Genomic DNA, 16,001 nt, shown 5'->3' with positions numbered 1-16,001 from the left:
GATAGCTACATATTTTGTTAATTTTATTAGTGTTTTTTTATGTAATTATTGAGATCCTTTTATGTCATTTTCTGATCAATTAATAATATTGCATTATTTTTAAAAATTAAAAAAATAAATTTCAAATTTCAAATATTTATGAATTTATAATTTAGGAGCCAATTTGTTTTATAACCCAAAAACAATAAGATCCCTGATACATTTAAAAAACAAGAGATTGATGGGAACCATGGCATGCATGTTCTTACGTAGACAGAAAATCTATTTACTTTTCTTGAGTGTAGTTCTGCACTACAAATTGAAATTTTGAAAAGAAAAATAAATATTAGAAAGAATAACAATTAAGTTTCAAAATATTGAATTAATATCAGTTAAATCCTAGATAATTTTTTTAAATAAGTTAAAAATATCAATATAAATTATTACAAATCTAGGAAATTCAATTGCAAATAAGTATTTAAATATCAAATGTAACTTTTAGATTGTAGTAAAAAATTTTGTTTGTAATTGTTTGAATTGATATTTGTAATTCATTCAACAACAACAACAAGCTCTATCCCACTAGGTGGCATCAGCTACATGAATTATATAACGTCACTAGGTGGCATCAGCTACATGAATTATATAACGTCATTGTGCTCTATCATTTATTAAGTTTTTAAAAATATTGTTAATTAAAAGGTCTCGCTCAATAACCTCTAAAAGTATTCTCTTCTATCTTCCTTTCCCTTTTTTGATAGGGCTCAAAGTCATCCATTTCACTTTTCTCATAGGTGCATCTCGTGGTCTTATTTATACATGTCCAAACCACCTCAAACGATTTTCTACCATTTTTTTTAATAAATGCCACACCCACAATAATATTTATAATTCATTATTGTAAAAAATTTTATCAAAAATTTAACTGTCATTGATTCATTCTTTTAAAATTTAACTGTCATTTATTTACCCTCTTTTTCTGTAAAGCAGAAAAAAAAAATCATTTCCCATGATGAATAATCGTACACAGAGGGAAAAGGTGAGCAAATTTTTGACGAGAGAAGCCGATATTAATGTTCATTTCGTAGGAACGCTTAATGGTGCCAAATAGCTGTCATAAACCTAATTAGACAAGCATCATCCCTAGTAATTTTATATCACGTTTTAGTTGTTAGACCATATTATAGCTTAAATTTTTGAACCAACGTGGGGTCTGATTTGTCTAAACCTCCTGTCTTATTATCATACTCGAATTAAAATCCATGTTCTATTATGTTGATTGTGACCTCAAAATGTCACAACGTTATCTGGTTCTGTTTGGAGATATCTGCCATCGGTGAAATCATATCCAGGTTCAGGAAAACTACAATTCTTGCTAATTAAACAATGGTGCATTTCTGAAATATGATTGCACCATTTAGTTCATCATTATCACTATAATTAAGCAGAATGTGACCACTTTAATCTTCATTAATTAAATCTCAAATGCCATGAGTCTCGTCACTGAGCTCTGGGGATATAAATCACACATTTTATTTTATTTTATTTTTTTAATAATGTCTTCGTCCTCACTTTGAACACAAAGCTGTGATTAAATTAATGCAACAAACAATGAGGCCAATCTCATTCCCCAACCATCCAATCGTTATCATCATTGTCAGTTTAGTTGTATCCAGCAATTACATTTCACTATCCGTTTATTCCATATTCACATTCATCTCGTTCATTTGTCCTTTCATTATTCTTCAGTCCAACCCACCAGACTTTGAAAGAAATGTGAACATATAATTAACAGGAATCAGTATCTGAATACAACTATTGTATTTGCAACGCAATTAAAAAAAAAAAAGGAGTGATATTAGTGTCTGTATTTTTAAAAATTTGCACAATTCTCTACGAAAAGATTAAGATAACCATAGTATATATTATTGGATTTTACTAAATTTGCACAAACTTCGCTCTTATTTTTAGAATTCATATTGGCTTCATTCTCCAAGGATAAAAAAATAGACCCGACCCCCAAAGCTTCTTTAAATAAAAAGGAAAAGAGGACATATATAATGGCCGAAAGCATCAATCATATGAAGTGGCTTGGTACTATACCATCACCACCATGCTTCTTGTTTTCTTTGCCAAAAGAGTCATAAGAAAAGAAATGAAGAAAGCATGCTTCCTGTTTCATGGATGTGAAATAAATTAAAAGGAAAAAAAAAATTAAACCCCAATATTAGCCATATATACATAAAAATCAGGTCCAATAACTTAAAAAGTCCTCACATGGTTTTATTAAATTAGGTGTCATCATTTCATTTGAGATGTCTTTTGCAGCAAAGGTTGGAGATTCTGTCTAGTTTTGCTAGCTGGTGATTCCCACTCACTTATACTATGAATCTCTCATTAGGTTAGAAGCCACTCTCCATGGTGGTTTCACTATATTATAATCATAATAATGAAGCTGTTTCCTGCATAATTCAGCATAAACACACAATTAATAAAGCTTCATGTTGCCATATTTCAGAAAAGATTTTTAAGATAAACTCAGCTCTCAGCCTAGCAAAAAGCTGCATGCTTTAGTAAATTTACTGTCATTATTAGTCCAGCTGACATATCCCTCATTCCAAGGTCTTGCTTTTAGAGCACTTCCCCATCAGTATCTGGACCATCCATGTGAAGGATATCCCTTGGCTTCTGTAGAATTCAATTGGCACAGTGAGATATAGTTTCAGGTTTCTGGGTTTCGTTTGCTGTTTGATCTTCTCAAAAAATGATGGCTAGTGGATGCTGATGATACAACTGTGATTTTTTCTGATTAATAAGCTGTCTTGATCTCATACACTAATCGCAGCAGGAGATTCATATGAGAAACTGTGTTGTGTAATTCAAATCCAAGAAGTTTTGTTTTTATTCAAAGTGATGCTGATGCAACAGCCAGAGACAAAGGGAGCAAAGGGGTTATCAGTTCTCAGTATCACACAACTCAACTGGATAGCTATGCCACCCCATATCTCTGCCACTCTCGTGACTGTGTTTTTAAACTGAATATTATAATCAACATGTTTGAATTCCTTACAGTTGAAGAAATTGGAGGAGGATGCTGACTCGGAATTCACCCTCACACGTGGCATCAACTTAGTGGATCCACACTTCATGATTGATGGTCCCTGTGAAACATGTAACACATAATATGCCTCGGTGGCTTTATTCTCCTTCTTCTTCTTCCCCTTGTCTACGTATGGGCATAAGAGCCTTAAATAAACAGAGCCATTGTGCATAGCATAGCATCCTCTGAATGAACCCAAAAGAACCTAATAAAAGTGTGTAACCAATGCCCAAACAAAAGCTTCCAGCTTTTTTCAAAACTCTGCTAAGCTGGCACCAGCTTCATCCATCCATCCATCTCTATCTCTCTGTTATTGCTCCCTCACGCGTCCCAACCCCACCCATTCTCCTTCATCCCTTATATATACCCACCTCTCTCTCACACACACTTGTTCACATCACAACTCACAATCTTCTTCTTCTCTACAAAAATGGCTTCTTCTTCTTCTTCTTCTTCTTCTTCTTCTTCTTCTTCTGTGAATAGGTTTTTCGTGCCATTACTTGTTGGCATAGTGGTTAGTTCAATGGTGGTTGCCTGTGCTGGTAACTTCAACCAAGATTTTGATCTATCATGGGGTAGTAACAGAGCTAAGATCTTCAATGGAGGCCAGCTTCTATCTCTGTCTCTAGACAGAGTCTCTGGCTCTGGCTTTCAGTCCAAGAAAGAATACCTTTTTGGGAGGATTGATATGCAGCTTAAGCTCGTTGCTGGCAATTCTGCAGGAACAGTCACTGCTTACTATGTATGTTTACTTGTTATGATAATGATCTTTGCATTCCAAGCAACACTTCCTCCACTTCCATTATACATATTCCTTTCTTCACATTTCATTATACTTTTTTTGTTTGAAATAAAAGCAGCTTTATTCTTCTTCATTATTGGATTGCTTTATCAAGGCACATCAACCTTTTTAAAGGAACCGTACATTCACGAGAACTTCTATTTTACTGTTGCTATCCCACCGAAACAAGTTATGTTACAGGATTTTTATTTTGCGTTTTTTTCTCGGTGTTGTTAAACTTGAGAATTTGTCAACTTGTCCCTATTCATGCTACGTTTGTGACTTCAATATTCTTGACACCGATAGTTTAATATATATATATATATATATATATAAGTTTATAAGTGGTATAGTAATTTATTTAGCAACTAAAATAGCTGGCTGACAGAAAAGAAAAAAGGACTTGTGCTTCAAAAGGCTCTCTGTTTCTGAATTAATTTCTTGTGGCGGAAGTTATATATATATATATATATATATTAAACAAATTCACACTTTACAAGAAAGCTTCTGTATTTGTGATCCTTGTCTCATGCTGTGACAAGAAGAGCAATCAAAGTAACAATAAATATTTGCATGTTTTGGTGCAGTTGTCATCCCAAGGGCCAACCCACGATGAGATCGATTTTGAATTTTTGGGAAACTTAAGCGGTGACCCTTACATTCTTCACACCAATGTCTACACTCAAGGCCAAGGCAACAGGGAGCAACAGTTCTATCTCTGGTTCGACCCCACCAGAAACTTCCACACTTACTCCATCATCTGGAAGCCCCAACACATCATGTAAGCAAAAAAATAACATAGAACGTCTCAAAAATGGTGTCGTTCATGAATGCTAATCTTGGGATGTTGGGCTTTTGCAGATTCTTGGTGGATAACATCCCCATCAGGGTTTTCAAGAATGCAGAGTCTCTGGGTGTTCCTTTCCCGAAGAACCAGCCGATGAGGATCTATTCAAGCTTGTGGAATGCTGATGACTGGGCCACAAGAGGAGGATTGGTGAAGACTGATTGGTCCAAAGCACCCTTCACAGCTTATTATCGCAATTTCAAGGCCACAGAGTTCTCATCCAAGTCTGCAAGCTCGTTCTCTGACGCAGCATGGCAGAGCAATGAGCTTGATGCATATGGAAGAAGAAGGCTGAGATGGGTTCAGAAGTACTTCATGATCTATAACTACTGCAATGATCTCAAGCGATTCCCACAGGGTCTCCCCACAGAGTGTAGGCATCCGAGGTTCTGATGAGAGGTGAAGAATGTTTATTATGGCTTTCAGTCGGGCTTTGTAAAATATTATATGGCTATCTTATCGCTATTCTTTTATTTTAAGTTTCGCTTATATAGTTATTTACTTATTAAGAGGTTCTGAATAAATTAATTCTTCGTACCACTTTCTCTTTTTCAAGTCCTTCATGTTGGAATGAGTCTGTTAATAAATTTAGTTGAGCTTAATAGTCTTACAGCATGTTGGCATTGACAATTAGATCTATATAGATTTTAATATTCATGCTAACTTTGTAAAAATGGGATGAAAATCAGATATATGGAAGATAATTTTAATTGCCTTTAGAAAGTCAAACGTTGATTATTGAAATTGAAGCCGATACGTGACACAAAGTTTCTTTCTTTCTTTTGGAATGGAAAAAGTTTCTTTATTTCAAATTGAACATAAACATGCCAAGAGCGCCGTTTATTTTCCATGAAGAGGGCTCCAAGCTTTGTGTGGAACCTTGTTGCTATTGATTTATTAGAGCTTGGGATGCAGTAACATGTAAAACGCTATTCATTTTTTCTTGCTTCAATGTCAACATATTAGTTTCTTGACTTTCTTCAGATAACTTTGGACATTAATTAACAGTTTACAGCATTTGAAACAAATAATAACGTCCAGAAGCATATTTCAGCCTTAATAAGCTCATGGAATTCAAACTCGCCTAAATTTGAGTATAACAAATGACAACATGACCTTCAGGTGTCTCCTCCGCCCGTCAATAGTTCCTCTATGTCACTACATCCAAACAAAATGAATAAATACAACATTTAAAGAGTCCGATCTGTAACCCTGAAGATCTTTTTTTTTTTTTTTAAGAATATGCTTCATAGCTCCGGCCTCCGGACACTGAACAGAACTCTGATATTTTGGTTTCTTCAAATACCAATCATAATCCACTCCCATGTACAAGGCATTTCCGTACAACTTGGAAAGGTTACAGTGCGCCATATACAAGTCATTACTTGTTACTTGCTTGGAAGTCGTACTTGCTACTTTTGCATGGACAACCTGCCTGGTGAAATGACTTTTTCTTCAATGTAATTTGCGAATTTAACCCTTGGTTGATGAAAGCTCTGATTATTAAAAAAAAGAAACTCTTTTTAAGAGTTTTTTTTTTTGTGCACAATCTATTGAAAATGACGCTTAAGTATACAAGTAAGGGCATACCGTGATTCTACTATGGATGTTGAGATCATCGTTCATCTGGCTAAGGCGTTCCTTGGCTGATTGTTCTGCCGCAAATGCTTTCAAGCAAGCTTCCTTTACCTAAATCAGATAGCAGAAGAAACTGAGCCAATATTTCCATTCCACAAATGCCATTTCCAGAGATTAGAGAACAAGACATGGTGAAATTGAATACGATAGCAAACCTTAATGAAAAAAAGGGGACAAAACGCACTATACTATTGGTGGGGGAAACAAAAATGAGATACCGTATTCAGAAAAGCAGAAACGCAGAGTACGTAAAGGCAAAAAAATATTTTAAAAATTAACATAAAAGGGGTGATCTTGATCCATTAGTCTTGTCCAAAATAAGATACCATATTCAGATCATATAGAACTTACCTGATTTTCATCAAGAACAGAGTAATTATTAGCACCATCATTCCGCCTTTCTAACATGTTTCTTAAATGAGACAGTTCCTTCATAAGGTCTAGGGCAACCTCTTCGGCATCTAAGAACTGATTTCTCGAGAATTCAAATGCTCTCTCTGCATGAAGACGAAAAGAAGCACAGTTCAAACATGTGCAGAGTCCTCTACATCCTCTCGGATTTCTTTTAAGAATCCCCTTTTTCAGACCAACAGCGGGGATTGTGTGTTTGTCTAAGGCTTTCATTTGCAACTCCTGACTCTGCAGATTTGTATTGAGTGGCATCTCTCCATTTGAAGAATCTCTTTTGGCTTCACCGTATACTGATAACTGAAGTGAGGCAGATGTAGAATGTTCTCCGGGCATAACATTCATAATTGGAATTGAGGGCAAAAATAGAGAATCTATTTTAGCAACAGAATTTGGCAAGTTAGGAGAACACTCCAAATTGCAATCTCCATTGAATAGAGTATCTACCGTTGTAGTATCTTGGATAGCATTTACTTCAACAGTATCATGTATGGGGCATCTGTCTGTTTTAAGTTCATCTATAGTGGACTCTTGGCTTTGAAGCAGCAAAGGAAGTTGGGGTCTCATACCCCTCTCGTCTTTCTGGTCATGACCCAATTTCGGTGCACCTGTAAAATTATTAGGCCGATCAGCTTCGTAATTCAAATTTAGTCAAAACATCGAAAGAAGCTTATTTTTTACGAGGGCCTGATAACAAAGGTTAGTTACCACAATCATCCTTGGCAATATCCTTTAGAAACGGAAGCAACCTTTTGTAGCTTACTGAACCTGGTGTTTTGAAGAGCTTCCTCTGCAAACATGGTTTGAGCACCTGCGAAAAACTCAAATCAAGTCCATATGGGCATTGATTGTAATAGCATATTGGCAAGTTCGATCATGGCATACTGTAATAGCAGAAAAGTGTAATAGCATATGGCAAGTTCAAACATTGTAATAGCATATTGTAATAGCAGAAAAGTGTAAAGAAAAAGGGTACTCTATAGTTACAAGTTAAGGTCAACATATGGCACAATCATGGCATTCTTCATGAGCTATGGTTTTAAGCTAACTATTCGGCGCAATCATAATTCAGCTAAAGATAAGTGAATAAAATCTGAAAGGTCGACTGATTCTTACAGATTTACTCCTTAGAACATCATCTTTTCCCTTCGTAGCATGTGAGCAAAATCCCTCTCCAGCATTTGCCTGAGTACTTGGGGTCAAATCCAAAGTATTGACAACATCTGTGCTGCAGGGAATATTCTTATTTTCACCACATATATCAGCATCAGGGAGACTTGAACATTGTTGGTTCATAGCACAGTGTTCATCTGAAGTATCTACACCTTCAATAGCCTCTGCTTTGCAGCCATGAACCTTGCTGGGAACAGCATTTGCAACATTCTTGTCATAGTGAACATCTACGACTTCCTCAGCCTTTATGCTGCTCGAGCATTCGAGACTTATCACAACATTCTTGATGTGTTCATTCACAGAAGGCACAGATGAACAATCACAAACCACTTCTTTAGCGCTCGATTGCTTTGGCGATTCAGGCAAGTCTTGGTAAGACGACAGTTTTGATTCATTACCATCATTATTATCATTCCTGGGCCGACTGTTTGCCCTAAGTTGATTTGTCGAAGCTTCTTGGCTTGGAGATGGCGAAGGAAATTGGAATTGCTTTGCATCATTAACCTTTTCATCGTTTTGGCGACGACCCAATATTGTAGTACCTACAAAATTATTAGGCCATTGAGCTTTTTAATTATACACGCCTACATGCACATATGGCATCACAAGGACCTAGTGGCTTGAAATAGTTACCAGAATCATCTTTAATCATATTCATTATAAATGGAAGCAGCCTTCTGTAACTGACTGAACCTGGACTTTTGAACAGTTTCCTCTGCATGCGTGGTCTGAGCACCTGCATAATATCTCGTATCAAAATTGGATTCCCACTGGTTTTAAAATTGTATTGTCAAGATAACGAAACAAAACAAAGAAAAGAAAAGTGCTAGAACGTTGACAACAGTTTGTCAATATATATCCCCAATAATAAATTATTCATCATCCATAGGTTCAACGTAATTGAATAATTCATCATAAAGAGCAGCGACTAAATGCCTCTTCCAAAACTGATCGGAAACTAAAATTTAAAGGGGTTAGAGATTCTTACATATTTGTTCTTTAGAGAATCGTTTTTGATGTCAGCGTTTGGACAAAGAGATTCTTCCGCCTTTCCATCAGTATTTCTGGTCAACTGTGTATCTTTGATATGAAAAGCCTCTACTTGTTTTCCTCTATCTTTATCAAACTTTACCGTACCACACGTCTCGATATCATCAGGAGGAGTCCTTAGTTTAGGTACTTCGTTTGCATTGTCAAGTCTCTCGAAAGCACCTGTACCATCATGATAACTGTTGAAATGTTTGCTCTCGCCCACCGATTCATGATCTGCATGGTCCATTTTCTGAGCTTTGTGGGGGAAGCCCACAGCAGGGCTTTCGGTTTCTCTGTTCGTCGTATTAAAGGCGCAGTCAGAATAGAGATCATCATCCTTCTCAGATCGATATTCTTTTGCGACTGAAAACAAAATAGAATTTATTCCATCCTTACTCCGACCTTCTGAAGGCAATCTTTCATCCAGGCCAGCAATCTCGCCATCCCTCTTCGAAACTTCCCCTGCACGGCCATTATTTTCTTCGGTCGAAGCAGATCCGGAACCAGAATCAACCATTTCCAGATATCCGCAACTAGATCTGACCTTTGATTCCACATTATCGACATTTGGACTCGAGTAAGAAAAAGACACGCCAACGGATTGTGGGGAATAGACTCTCCTGGCACGAAGGTCCTTTATCAGAATGTGAGGCGGATCACCATCGTCTTTGACGGAACTATCTTGACTCAGCTTCGCTTTCTTCCAAAGATCACTGACTAGCATGCGGTCGTCATCGTCATCCGAAGAGTAGATGACCGAATCGCTTTGACAGTCTGCGCTCGACGACTGAAAATGACCGGTGGGGTTACGATGGCGGAGATGATATTTGCTACGAGTACTGACTCCCGAGAGGGTAAGAGATGGCGGTGGTATCGGCTCAGTGGAGCTTCTTCTAGTCGTATCCATGGCGGTCGCGAGGCGCTCTGGCAAGGGAGTAGGAGTAATTGGGATAATTGGCGGGAAGGTCGGGAAAATGATGTCCAGTACTCAACACTTGGTGGCGGGAACATTCGGCCATCCTTGGCGGGAAACTAGGTCGCGTCTTTCTTTCTCCCTTTCTTTTGTCTTTTTCTTTTCCTTTTCTTTTTATTAAAAGACAGAGACAATAATTTATCATTCGAAGAGGCCATTTTGGCCAGATGGAAATGTTTCTCTCCCATTTTTTCCCCGAACTTTCCCATTTTCACAATTCATATTATTTTATTAAATAATTTTTAATTATAAATTTAATGAATGATGAGAATCGAGAAAGTGGAAAAAAGATGAGAGGGAAAAGAAAGAGGAGAGACCCCTTCCCAATCTGAAATACCGACCTGAGTCCGTTGACCGAAAAAATCATGTCAAAGCAATTTTTTATTCTTTAAAATAAAAGAATTCAAAGTGAGAAAATGTTGCAAAGATGACAACACAATTTACATAATACGTCTCAAATATGGCATCATTTTAGCAACATTCTAACAAAATTCAATCTTATATTTTTAAACGATATTTTAAAGACCTTGTTTGGAACAATGTTAATTCGAGAGTTAATTATATTGTTTAGGCTTTTTATATATTTTAATATTATTAATTTTTTTGTGATTAGATCCAAATTTTATTATTAAATTAATTTATAGGTATAATAAAATATTAATTAATATAAACATTATGCTCATATTAATTATGGAAAACAAGCTTTTTTATTTTTTATTCTTAACCCATGTTCTGGTAGCAATTTAATAAGCAAGTTTTTATATGTCTTGCTGTTAGGTATAATTTTTTAAAATAAATATTTAATTAATTTTTTTTTAAATATGTTTTATAGAGTACTAATCTCTAAATAATAAAATAAAAATAGTTTCAACCTACCTTTTTTTTTTTTGTTTTTCTAAAAGCAAAGATAACGTCGACCTTTTGAGACTGATGAATGGGAATTGGGAACATGGTGTTTAATTAGGCCCCGTGTTATTGGGCTAGAAAGTCACAATTGTGTCCAGTCCACCAGGATCAGAATATCAAGCCCAGTATTTGTTAACTTTGGTTTTGTGGGAATTGAAGGGTGCATTTGCCTCTCCTCAAGTACATGTAGTCATCTGGATGCACAAGAGTATATGGGAATCTGGATTACATTGCTATTATACTGAACTCAGCCAAGTACCAGGAATCACTAAAATGAATCAGGATTACATGCCAAAACCACAATCATGATTTACTAATGTGCTCCAACCGTTTCTTTTTAATTATTATTTATTTTAATAAATAGTATAAATTTAGATTTAAAAATCTAAATTTAAGATGAAAATTGAAATCTTCATCATCATTGTAAAGCAATTGAAAAGTAGCTTGGAATTTTAAGCAAGACAACATTACAAATTAAGTTTCAGGACCCCCACAATTAATCTTAAGATCAAAATCCACCCCACATTAAAAATACAAATTGGACAAACTTAAAATGATAATAACACTACCAAGAGATCACTATTAAATCGCTCCCTCTCATAAACAATTCAAGATACAATGACTAAGAAGGGGACGATATAGTGACTTTGTGTGAAAGCAAAAACCAAAAATTTCAAAAGACCATAAGTTCAATTTCCTACTCTGACCAACTTGCTTCCCCTTCCTAATTCAACTACAAATGAAATATCAAGGAGAATCAGAATAAATATGTCAGAACACATGAAATTTTACCTTCAAAGCAACCTCCAAGCCTCTCCAATTTATCTCCCTAATTTGTTCTAGCAAGATCGCTTTATCACCACAATATATCCCGTAAGTCACTGAAAGAGAAGTTTTTTTTCTTTTTACTTTGTAGGAGTAGAATCAGCTTTCACAAATGCAAGAGGTGAGAAGGATAGTGGAATTGAGTCCGTCAAAGAGACAAGATGCAAGGCGTGGATGAGATGCAAGACGGTGAGGGACAGACAAGGAATGAGAGGTGCGAGGTTGAATGGTTGATTGCCTATGGCTGAGGGTGTGAGGCAGGGGGAGACAAGTAAGGACAAGCAAGAGGCAATTGCAACGTCCAACAGGGTTCAGAAAGTTGATTGATTAGAATTCAACAACAGGGTTCCTTTTTTAAACCAATCAAACGTGCATTCCACAAGAATTTTTAAAAAAATGGTAATAAAATAATAAGGCCTGAAAGGCTGTCCGAGCTCTTTTTTTATAGGGATTATTAGAGTTAGGCTCTCAAGCTTAATTACTTTAAAAAATATAAATTTTAAAGTCCAAAACTTTATTTAAATAAGGCCTTTAAATTCGACCCTTATTCTAACTCTAACAGTTCCTTATTTGTTCATCCCCGCAAATAATTCACACAATTTCCCCACACGAGACTGGAAAACACTCATCCCTCTCTTATAATTTCTTGCCTATCGTTGTCTTAGTATCGCTCAGTTTCACTCAACTACACCGTCCCCACAAAATCCTATTCTTTGTACTTATATGTGTCATCTCATTCTTTACTAGTGACTGATTGGTCTAATTATTAATTCCTTCCCATGAGCCTCCGTTGCCATGGTTCAACACCACTTTCTTCTCGTCATGTTCCCAACTCAAGGCTACCTCATTCTCACGCTCCAGCTCGTCCACAAACTTATTGGCACGGGCGTCCTCATCACTCTCACCGCCACAGTCCATATGCTCTGTCACATGGACAAGACCTCGACTATTCCTAGCCTCTTCGTCGCTCCCTTCTCTAATGGCTATGATGACAGTTTTAAACCCGATCGATGAAGGTAATGACAATACTGTTTCTAGCATGGAACACTACTTTTCGTAGCTTTGGTGTTACATTTCAAAATTTCTCACCAACTTGGTAGCCTCCATCATGTATAATGGTGGTCATCCTTTCACCTACATAGTGCACACCATGCTTCTTCCTCGAGCGACAAAGCTTGCACGCCAACGTCATGTTTCATCAGCCCTATTGTGGCTCTAACAGGTTAGGAGTCTTTAATATGCCTTTCTTTAATGTCCCTTATAATGTCCCAACGTCCCAATTTCATTTGTCGTCTTTCTTTGGATCATTAGTTTCTACATAAAATAAGAGACATTTGAATATCTTGATGTTTCAAAATGATGAAGATTTGTATTTTTTATGATTTTTTAAAGAAAGATATCACAAATGCACCCTTTATTTTTAAAAAATAATAAAAAATATAAATCTTCATCATTTTTGAACATCAAGATATCCAAATGTCTCTTATTTTATGTAAAAGTCAATGATATAAAAAAATAAAAAATAAAATTAGGACGTTGAAATATTATAAAAGATATTAGAAAAGGGCACTTTAAAAACCCTAACTCGGCTCCAACCTGCCACGGTATTCCACATCTACTATTACTACTTGGAGGATGACAACGAACAAACTTTCATCGATTTCCAGTTTAATAGAGCTACTGGGGCTGCCACCTCTGGAACCGCGGGACCTCCCGTCATTGATGAAATCCCTGTTCGGCGTTTGTGCTTTTCTCCTTTCATCGTTCAGAGAGGATCTCCAAAACCTGCTACAAGAGCCCGATGCAATAGTGCCAGTGAACAAGTTCGAGGAGCTAGAAGTTGATGCTTTGAGAGCCGTCGCTGACAGTTTCAAAATGATGGCAATCGGCCCATTAGTGCCGTCAGTTTTATTACACGGAAAAGACTCGGCGGACAGTTGCAATTATGACTACACGGAATGGTTAGATTCAAGACCAGAGTCGTCAGTGATTTACGTATCGTTTGGAAGCCTATGCGTGCTATCCAAGAGACAGATGGAGGAAATAGCACGCGGGTTGATAGACAGCGAGCGTCCATTCTTGTGGCCAATTAGAGAAGAGAAGGAGCAAGAGAAGGTGAGCGAGTATATGGAGGAAATGGAGGGAAAAGGGAAGATAGTGAGGTGGTGCGAACAGGCGGAGATACTTTCACACAGGTCGTTGGGGTGTTTCGTGTCGCATTGCAGATGGAATTCGAGCTTGGAGATTTTGGCGGCAGGGGTGCCGGTACTGGGAGTGCCTCAGTGGGGAGATCAGACCACAAACTCCATGTTGATGGAGCAAGTGTGGAAAACAGGGGTGAGGGAAAGGGTGACGGACGACGGCGAAATTGTAGGCGCGGATGAGATAAGGAGGTGCGTGGAGAAGGTGATAAGGAATCCAGAGAAAGAGAGAGACATGAGGAAAAACATGGCGAGATGGAGATGGAGGGAAGTGTCCAGAGAAGCTATGAAGGAAGGTGGTTCCTCTAATAGTAATATCAGAGCCTTCTTGGATGGGATCAGCTTGGTGGCCGCACCTCATAGTTAGTTTTACTTTACTATTAAGAATAGGAATGATTTATTAATTGAATAAGAATGATTACTTACCCAAAAAAGAAAAAGAATGATTAATTTGGTCTTTCTCTTCATTAGGTGTCTCCGTTTAAGGCTTTATAGACTTTGGAGCCTTTTTGTCTGTTATACAAACCGTCAATTGTATGGCAGGCACGGGCGAGCGGTCCACCTTCAGTGCTCCAACATTGTCGTTGGCGTGATGAGATTTCAACAATTTATATTTTACTTATAATCCAGATTTAAAGAATCATTATATATTTTTATTTTATATTTATTATAATAAATTTTATAAAATAATATTAATAATTTTCTTATTCCTAATCCGATCTAAATTTAATTTAAATAATCGAATTCAATAATAAAATTTTTATAATTATTATATCCTAAAAGTACTCTATATAATTTAGATTTAAAATTTTTAATTTAAATTTTTTAAAAAATATTTTTAAGAAATGCAAGTTTTATATATTTTATATTTTCAATATTATATTTGTTAAAATAAATAATATAAAAAATTAATATTAAATTTGGACTATACAAAATGTAGGGTACATAAAGATAGTAAATATATAAAAATTATAAAAATCTTGATATTAAAATAGACCTTTTAAATTAAATTTAGATCAAACTAATGATAAAAAATTTATTAATTTATTAATAATTTTTATAATTTTTTTATTTTAATAAATATAAAATAATACTTTAAATTTAGACTATTTAAATCAAAATCTAAATAATTTAAATGGTACTCATTAATGTGATAAGCACTGAAATTGAGTTTGTACTTAGCAAGTTGGGGTTAGCCTAGCCACAGATTCTCTGTTATATTTTTCATGGCTTTTTTTTCAATTATTCTATTCAAAATCAATCACAATTAACTTAAGACATATCTTATTTTGCAAAGCATATAGTCTCAAATCTTTGATTTGTCACATCTATATGGTCAAAAAGATTCTGTTAGTCCCTCTTAGTTATTGAATTTATTTGAAAGTTATGCTATGAGAATTTTGTTTGTCTCTCTTAGATGTAAAATATTATGCTTGACTATGGAATCCTATTTATCCCTCATAGTCCAAAAAAATTAAGGTATTATTGATATAACTAAATTCACTTATAGGTGTTGATTAGTTAGTAAAAATTTGTTTATGATGTGGACAGTCCTATAATATTTTTTTATTAAGGATGAGTGTTAAATTGTGATGAACATATGTTGAAACTATTTTGGATATTGTTAAACAAGCATTTGTTTGGAAAATGCTCTTACTTAAACAAGATTCGTTTTATATTGAGTTGGATGTACATTTGGGTCATATAGTTATGTCAAAAATTTGTATTTAAAAATTGTTTGGAATTTTGTCACTTTGAGTTAAGCTTTTGTGCTAAATTTTAATTTCAAAACTATTTTTTCTTGATTTTTGACACTACTGTCGAATAGCACCAAAATTAATAAAAACTAGATTTTGCAGTAAAGTGCAACCTAGGTCGTCTCCCTAAGAGTCAATAGAGTAACTATTTAAATTATGATTATGAAAAGGTAAATAATGGGGGGGTTTTTTTATGATGAAATTAAAAACTAAATTATAAATAAATAAATAGAGGAAATTCAATTAAGAAAATTACCGACAACAAGCAGCGCAATCAATCACAACCCAATCACCTAAATTTAACCTTCCTCGTCTACAAAATAAATTAATTTTATTCAACTTTATTATTCTGGTTTCATTATAATATTTCTCAAATTATCA

The 16,001-nt window shown here is 35.5% G+C and overlaps 3 protein-coding genes across 4 annotated transcripts; 2 read left to right on the top strand and 1 right to left on the bottom strand.

Moving 5' to 3' along the window:
* The first annotated feature begins 3,392 nt into the window (after positions 1 to 3,392).
* Positions 3,393 to 5,247, top strand: LOC129307816 (xyloglucan endotransglucosylase/hydrolase 2). Its single transcript, XM_054948723.1, has 3 exons — positions 3,393 to 3,821; positions 4,448 to 4,641; positions 4,722 to 5,247. The coding sequence occupies exons 1-3, from the start codon at positions 3,510 to 3,512 to the stop codon at positions 5,098 to 5,100; spliced, it is 885 nt and encodes a 294-aa protein (XP_054804698.1). The 5' UTR covers positions 3,393 to 3,509; the 3' UTR covers positions 5,101 to 5,247.
* A 435-nt stretch (positions 5,248 to 5,682) lies between these two features.
* Positions 5,683 to 9,945, bottom strand: LOC129308139 (uncharacterized). Of its 2 annotated transcripts, none has more exons than XM_054949173.1 (7): positions 8,915 to 9,945; positions 8,560 to 8,662; positions 7,870 to 8,468; positions 7,462 to 7,564; positions 6,697 to 7,361; positions 6,298 to 6,396; positions 5,683 to 6,142 (listed from the first exon to the last, which is right to left on the bottom strand). In XM_054949173.1, the coding sequence occupies exons 1-7, from the start codon at positions 9,863 to 9,865 to the stop codon at positions 6,089 to 6,091; spliced, it is 2,574 nt and encodes an 857-aa protein (XP_054805148.1). In that variant the 5' UTR covers positions 9,866 to 9,945; the 3' UTR covers positions 5,683 to 6,088. The 2 variants fall into 2 exon arrangements, with proteins under 2 accessions (XP_054805148.1, XP_054805147.1); XM_054949172.1 differs by having other exon boundaries at positions 5,683 to 6,203; positions 8,915 to 9,943.
* A 3,198-nt stretch (positions 9,946 to 13,143) lies between these two features.
* LOC129308302 (UDP-glycosyltransferase 75C1-like) lies at positions 13,144 to 14,230 on the top strand. Its single transcript, XM_054949380.1, has one exon. It carries the CDS (start codon positions 13,298 to 13,300, stop codon positions 14,228 to 14,230), a length of 933 nt encoding a protein of 310 aa, XP_054805355.1. The 5' UTR covers positions 13,144 to 13,297.
* Positions 14,231 to 16,001: the final 1,771 nt, after the last annotated feature.

The sequence above is a fragment of the Prosopis cineraria genome, unplaced genomic scaffold (assembly GCF_029017545.1).
Source record: "Prosopis cineraria cultivar Desert tree isolate PC_DT_omini unplaced genomic scaffold, ASM2901754v1 PC4, whole genome shotgun sequence".
NCBI lineage: Eukaryota > Viridiplantae > Streptophyta > Magnoliopsida > Fabales > Fabaceae > Prosopis > Prosopis cineraria.
Note: the sequence above shows the minus strand (reverse complement) of the source record. Positions and strands in the feature narration are given on the sequence as shown.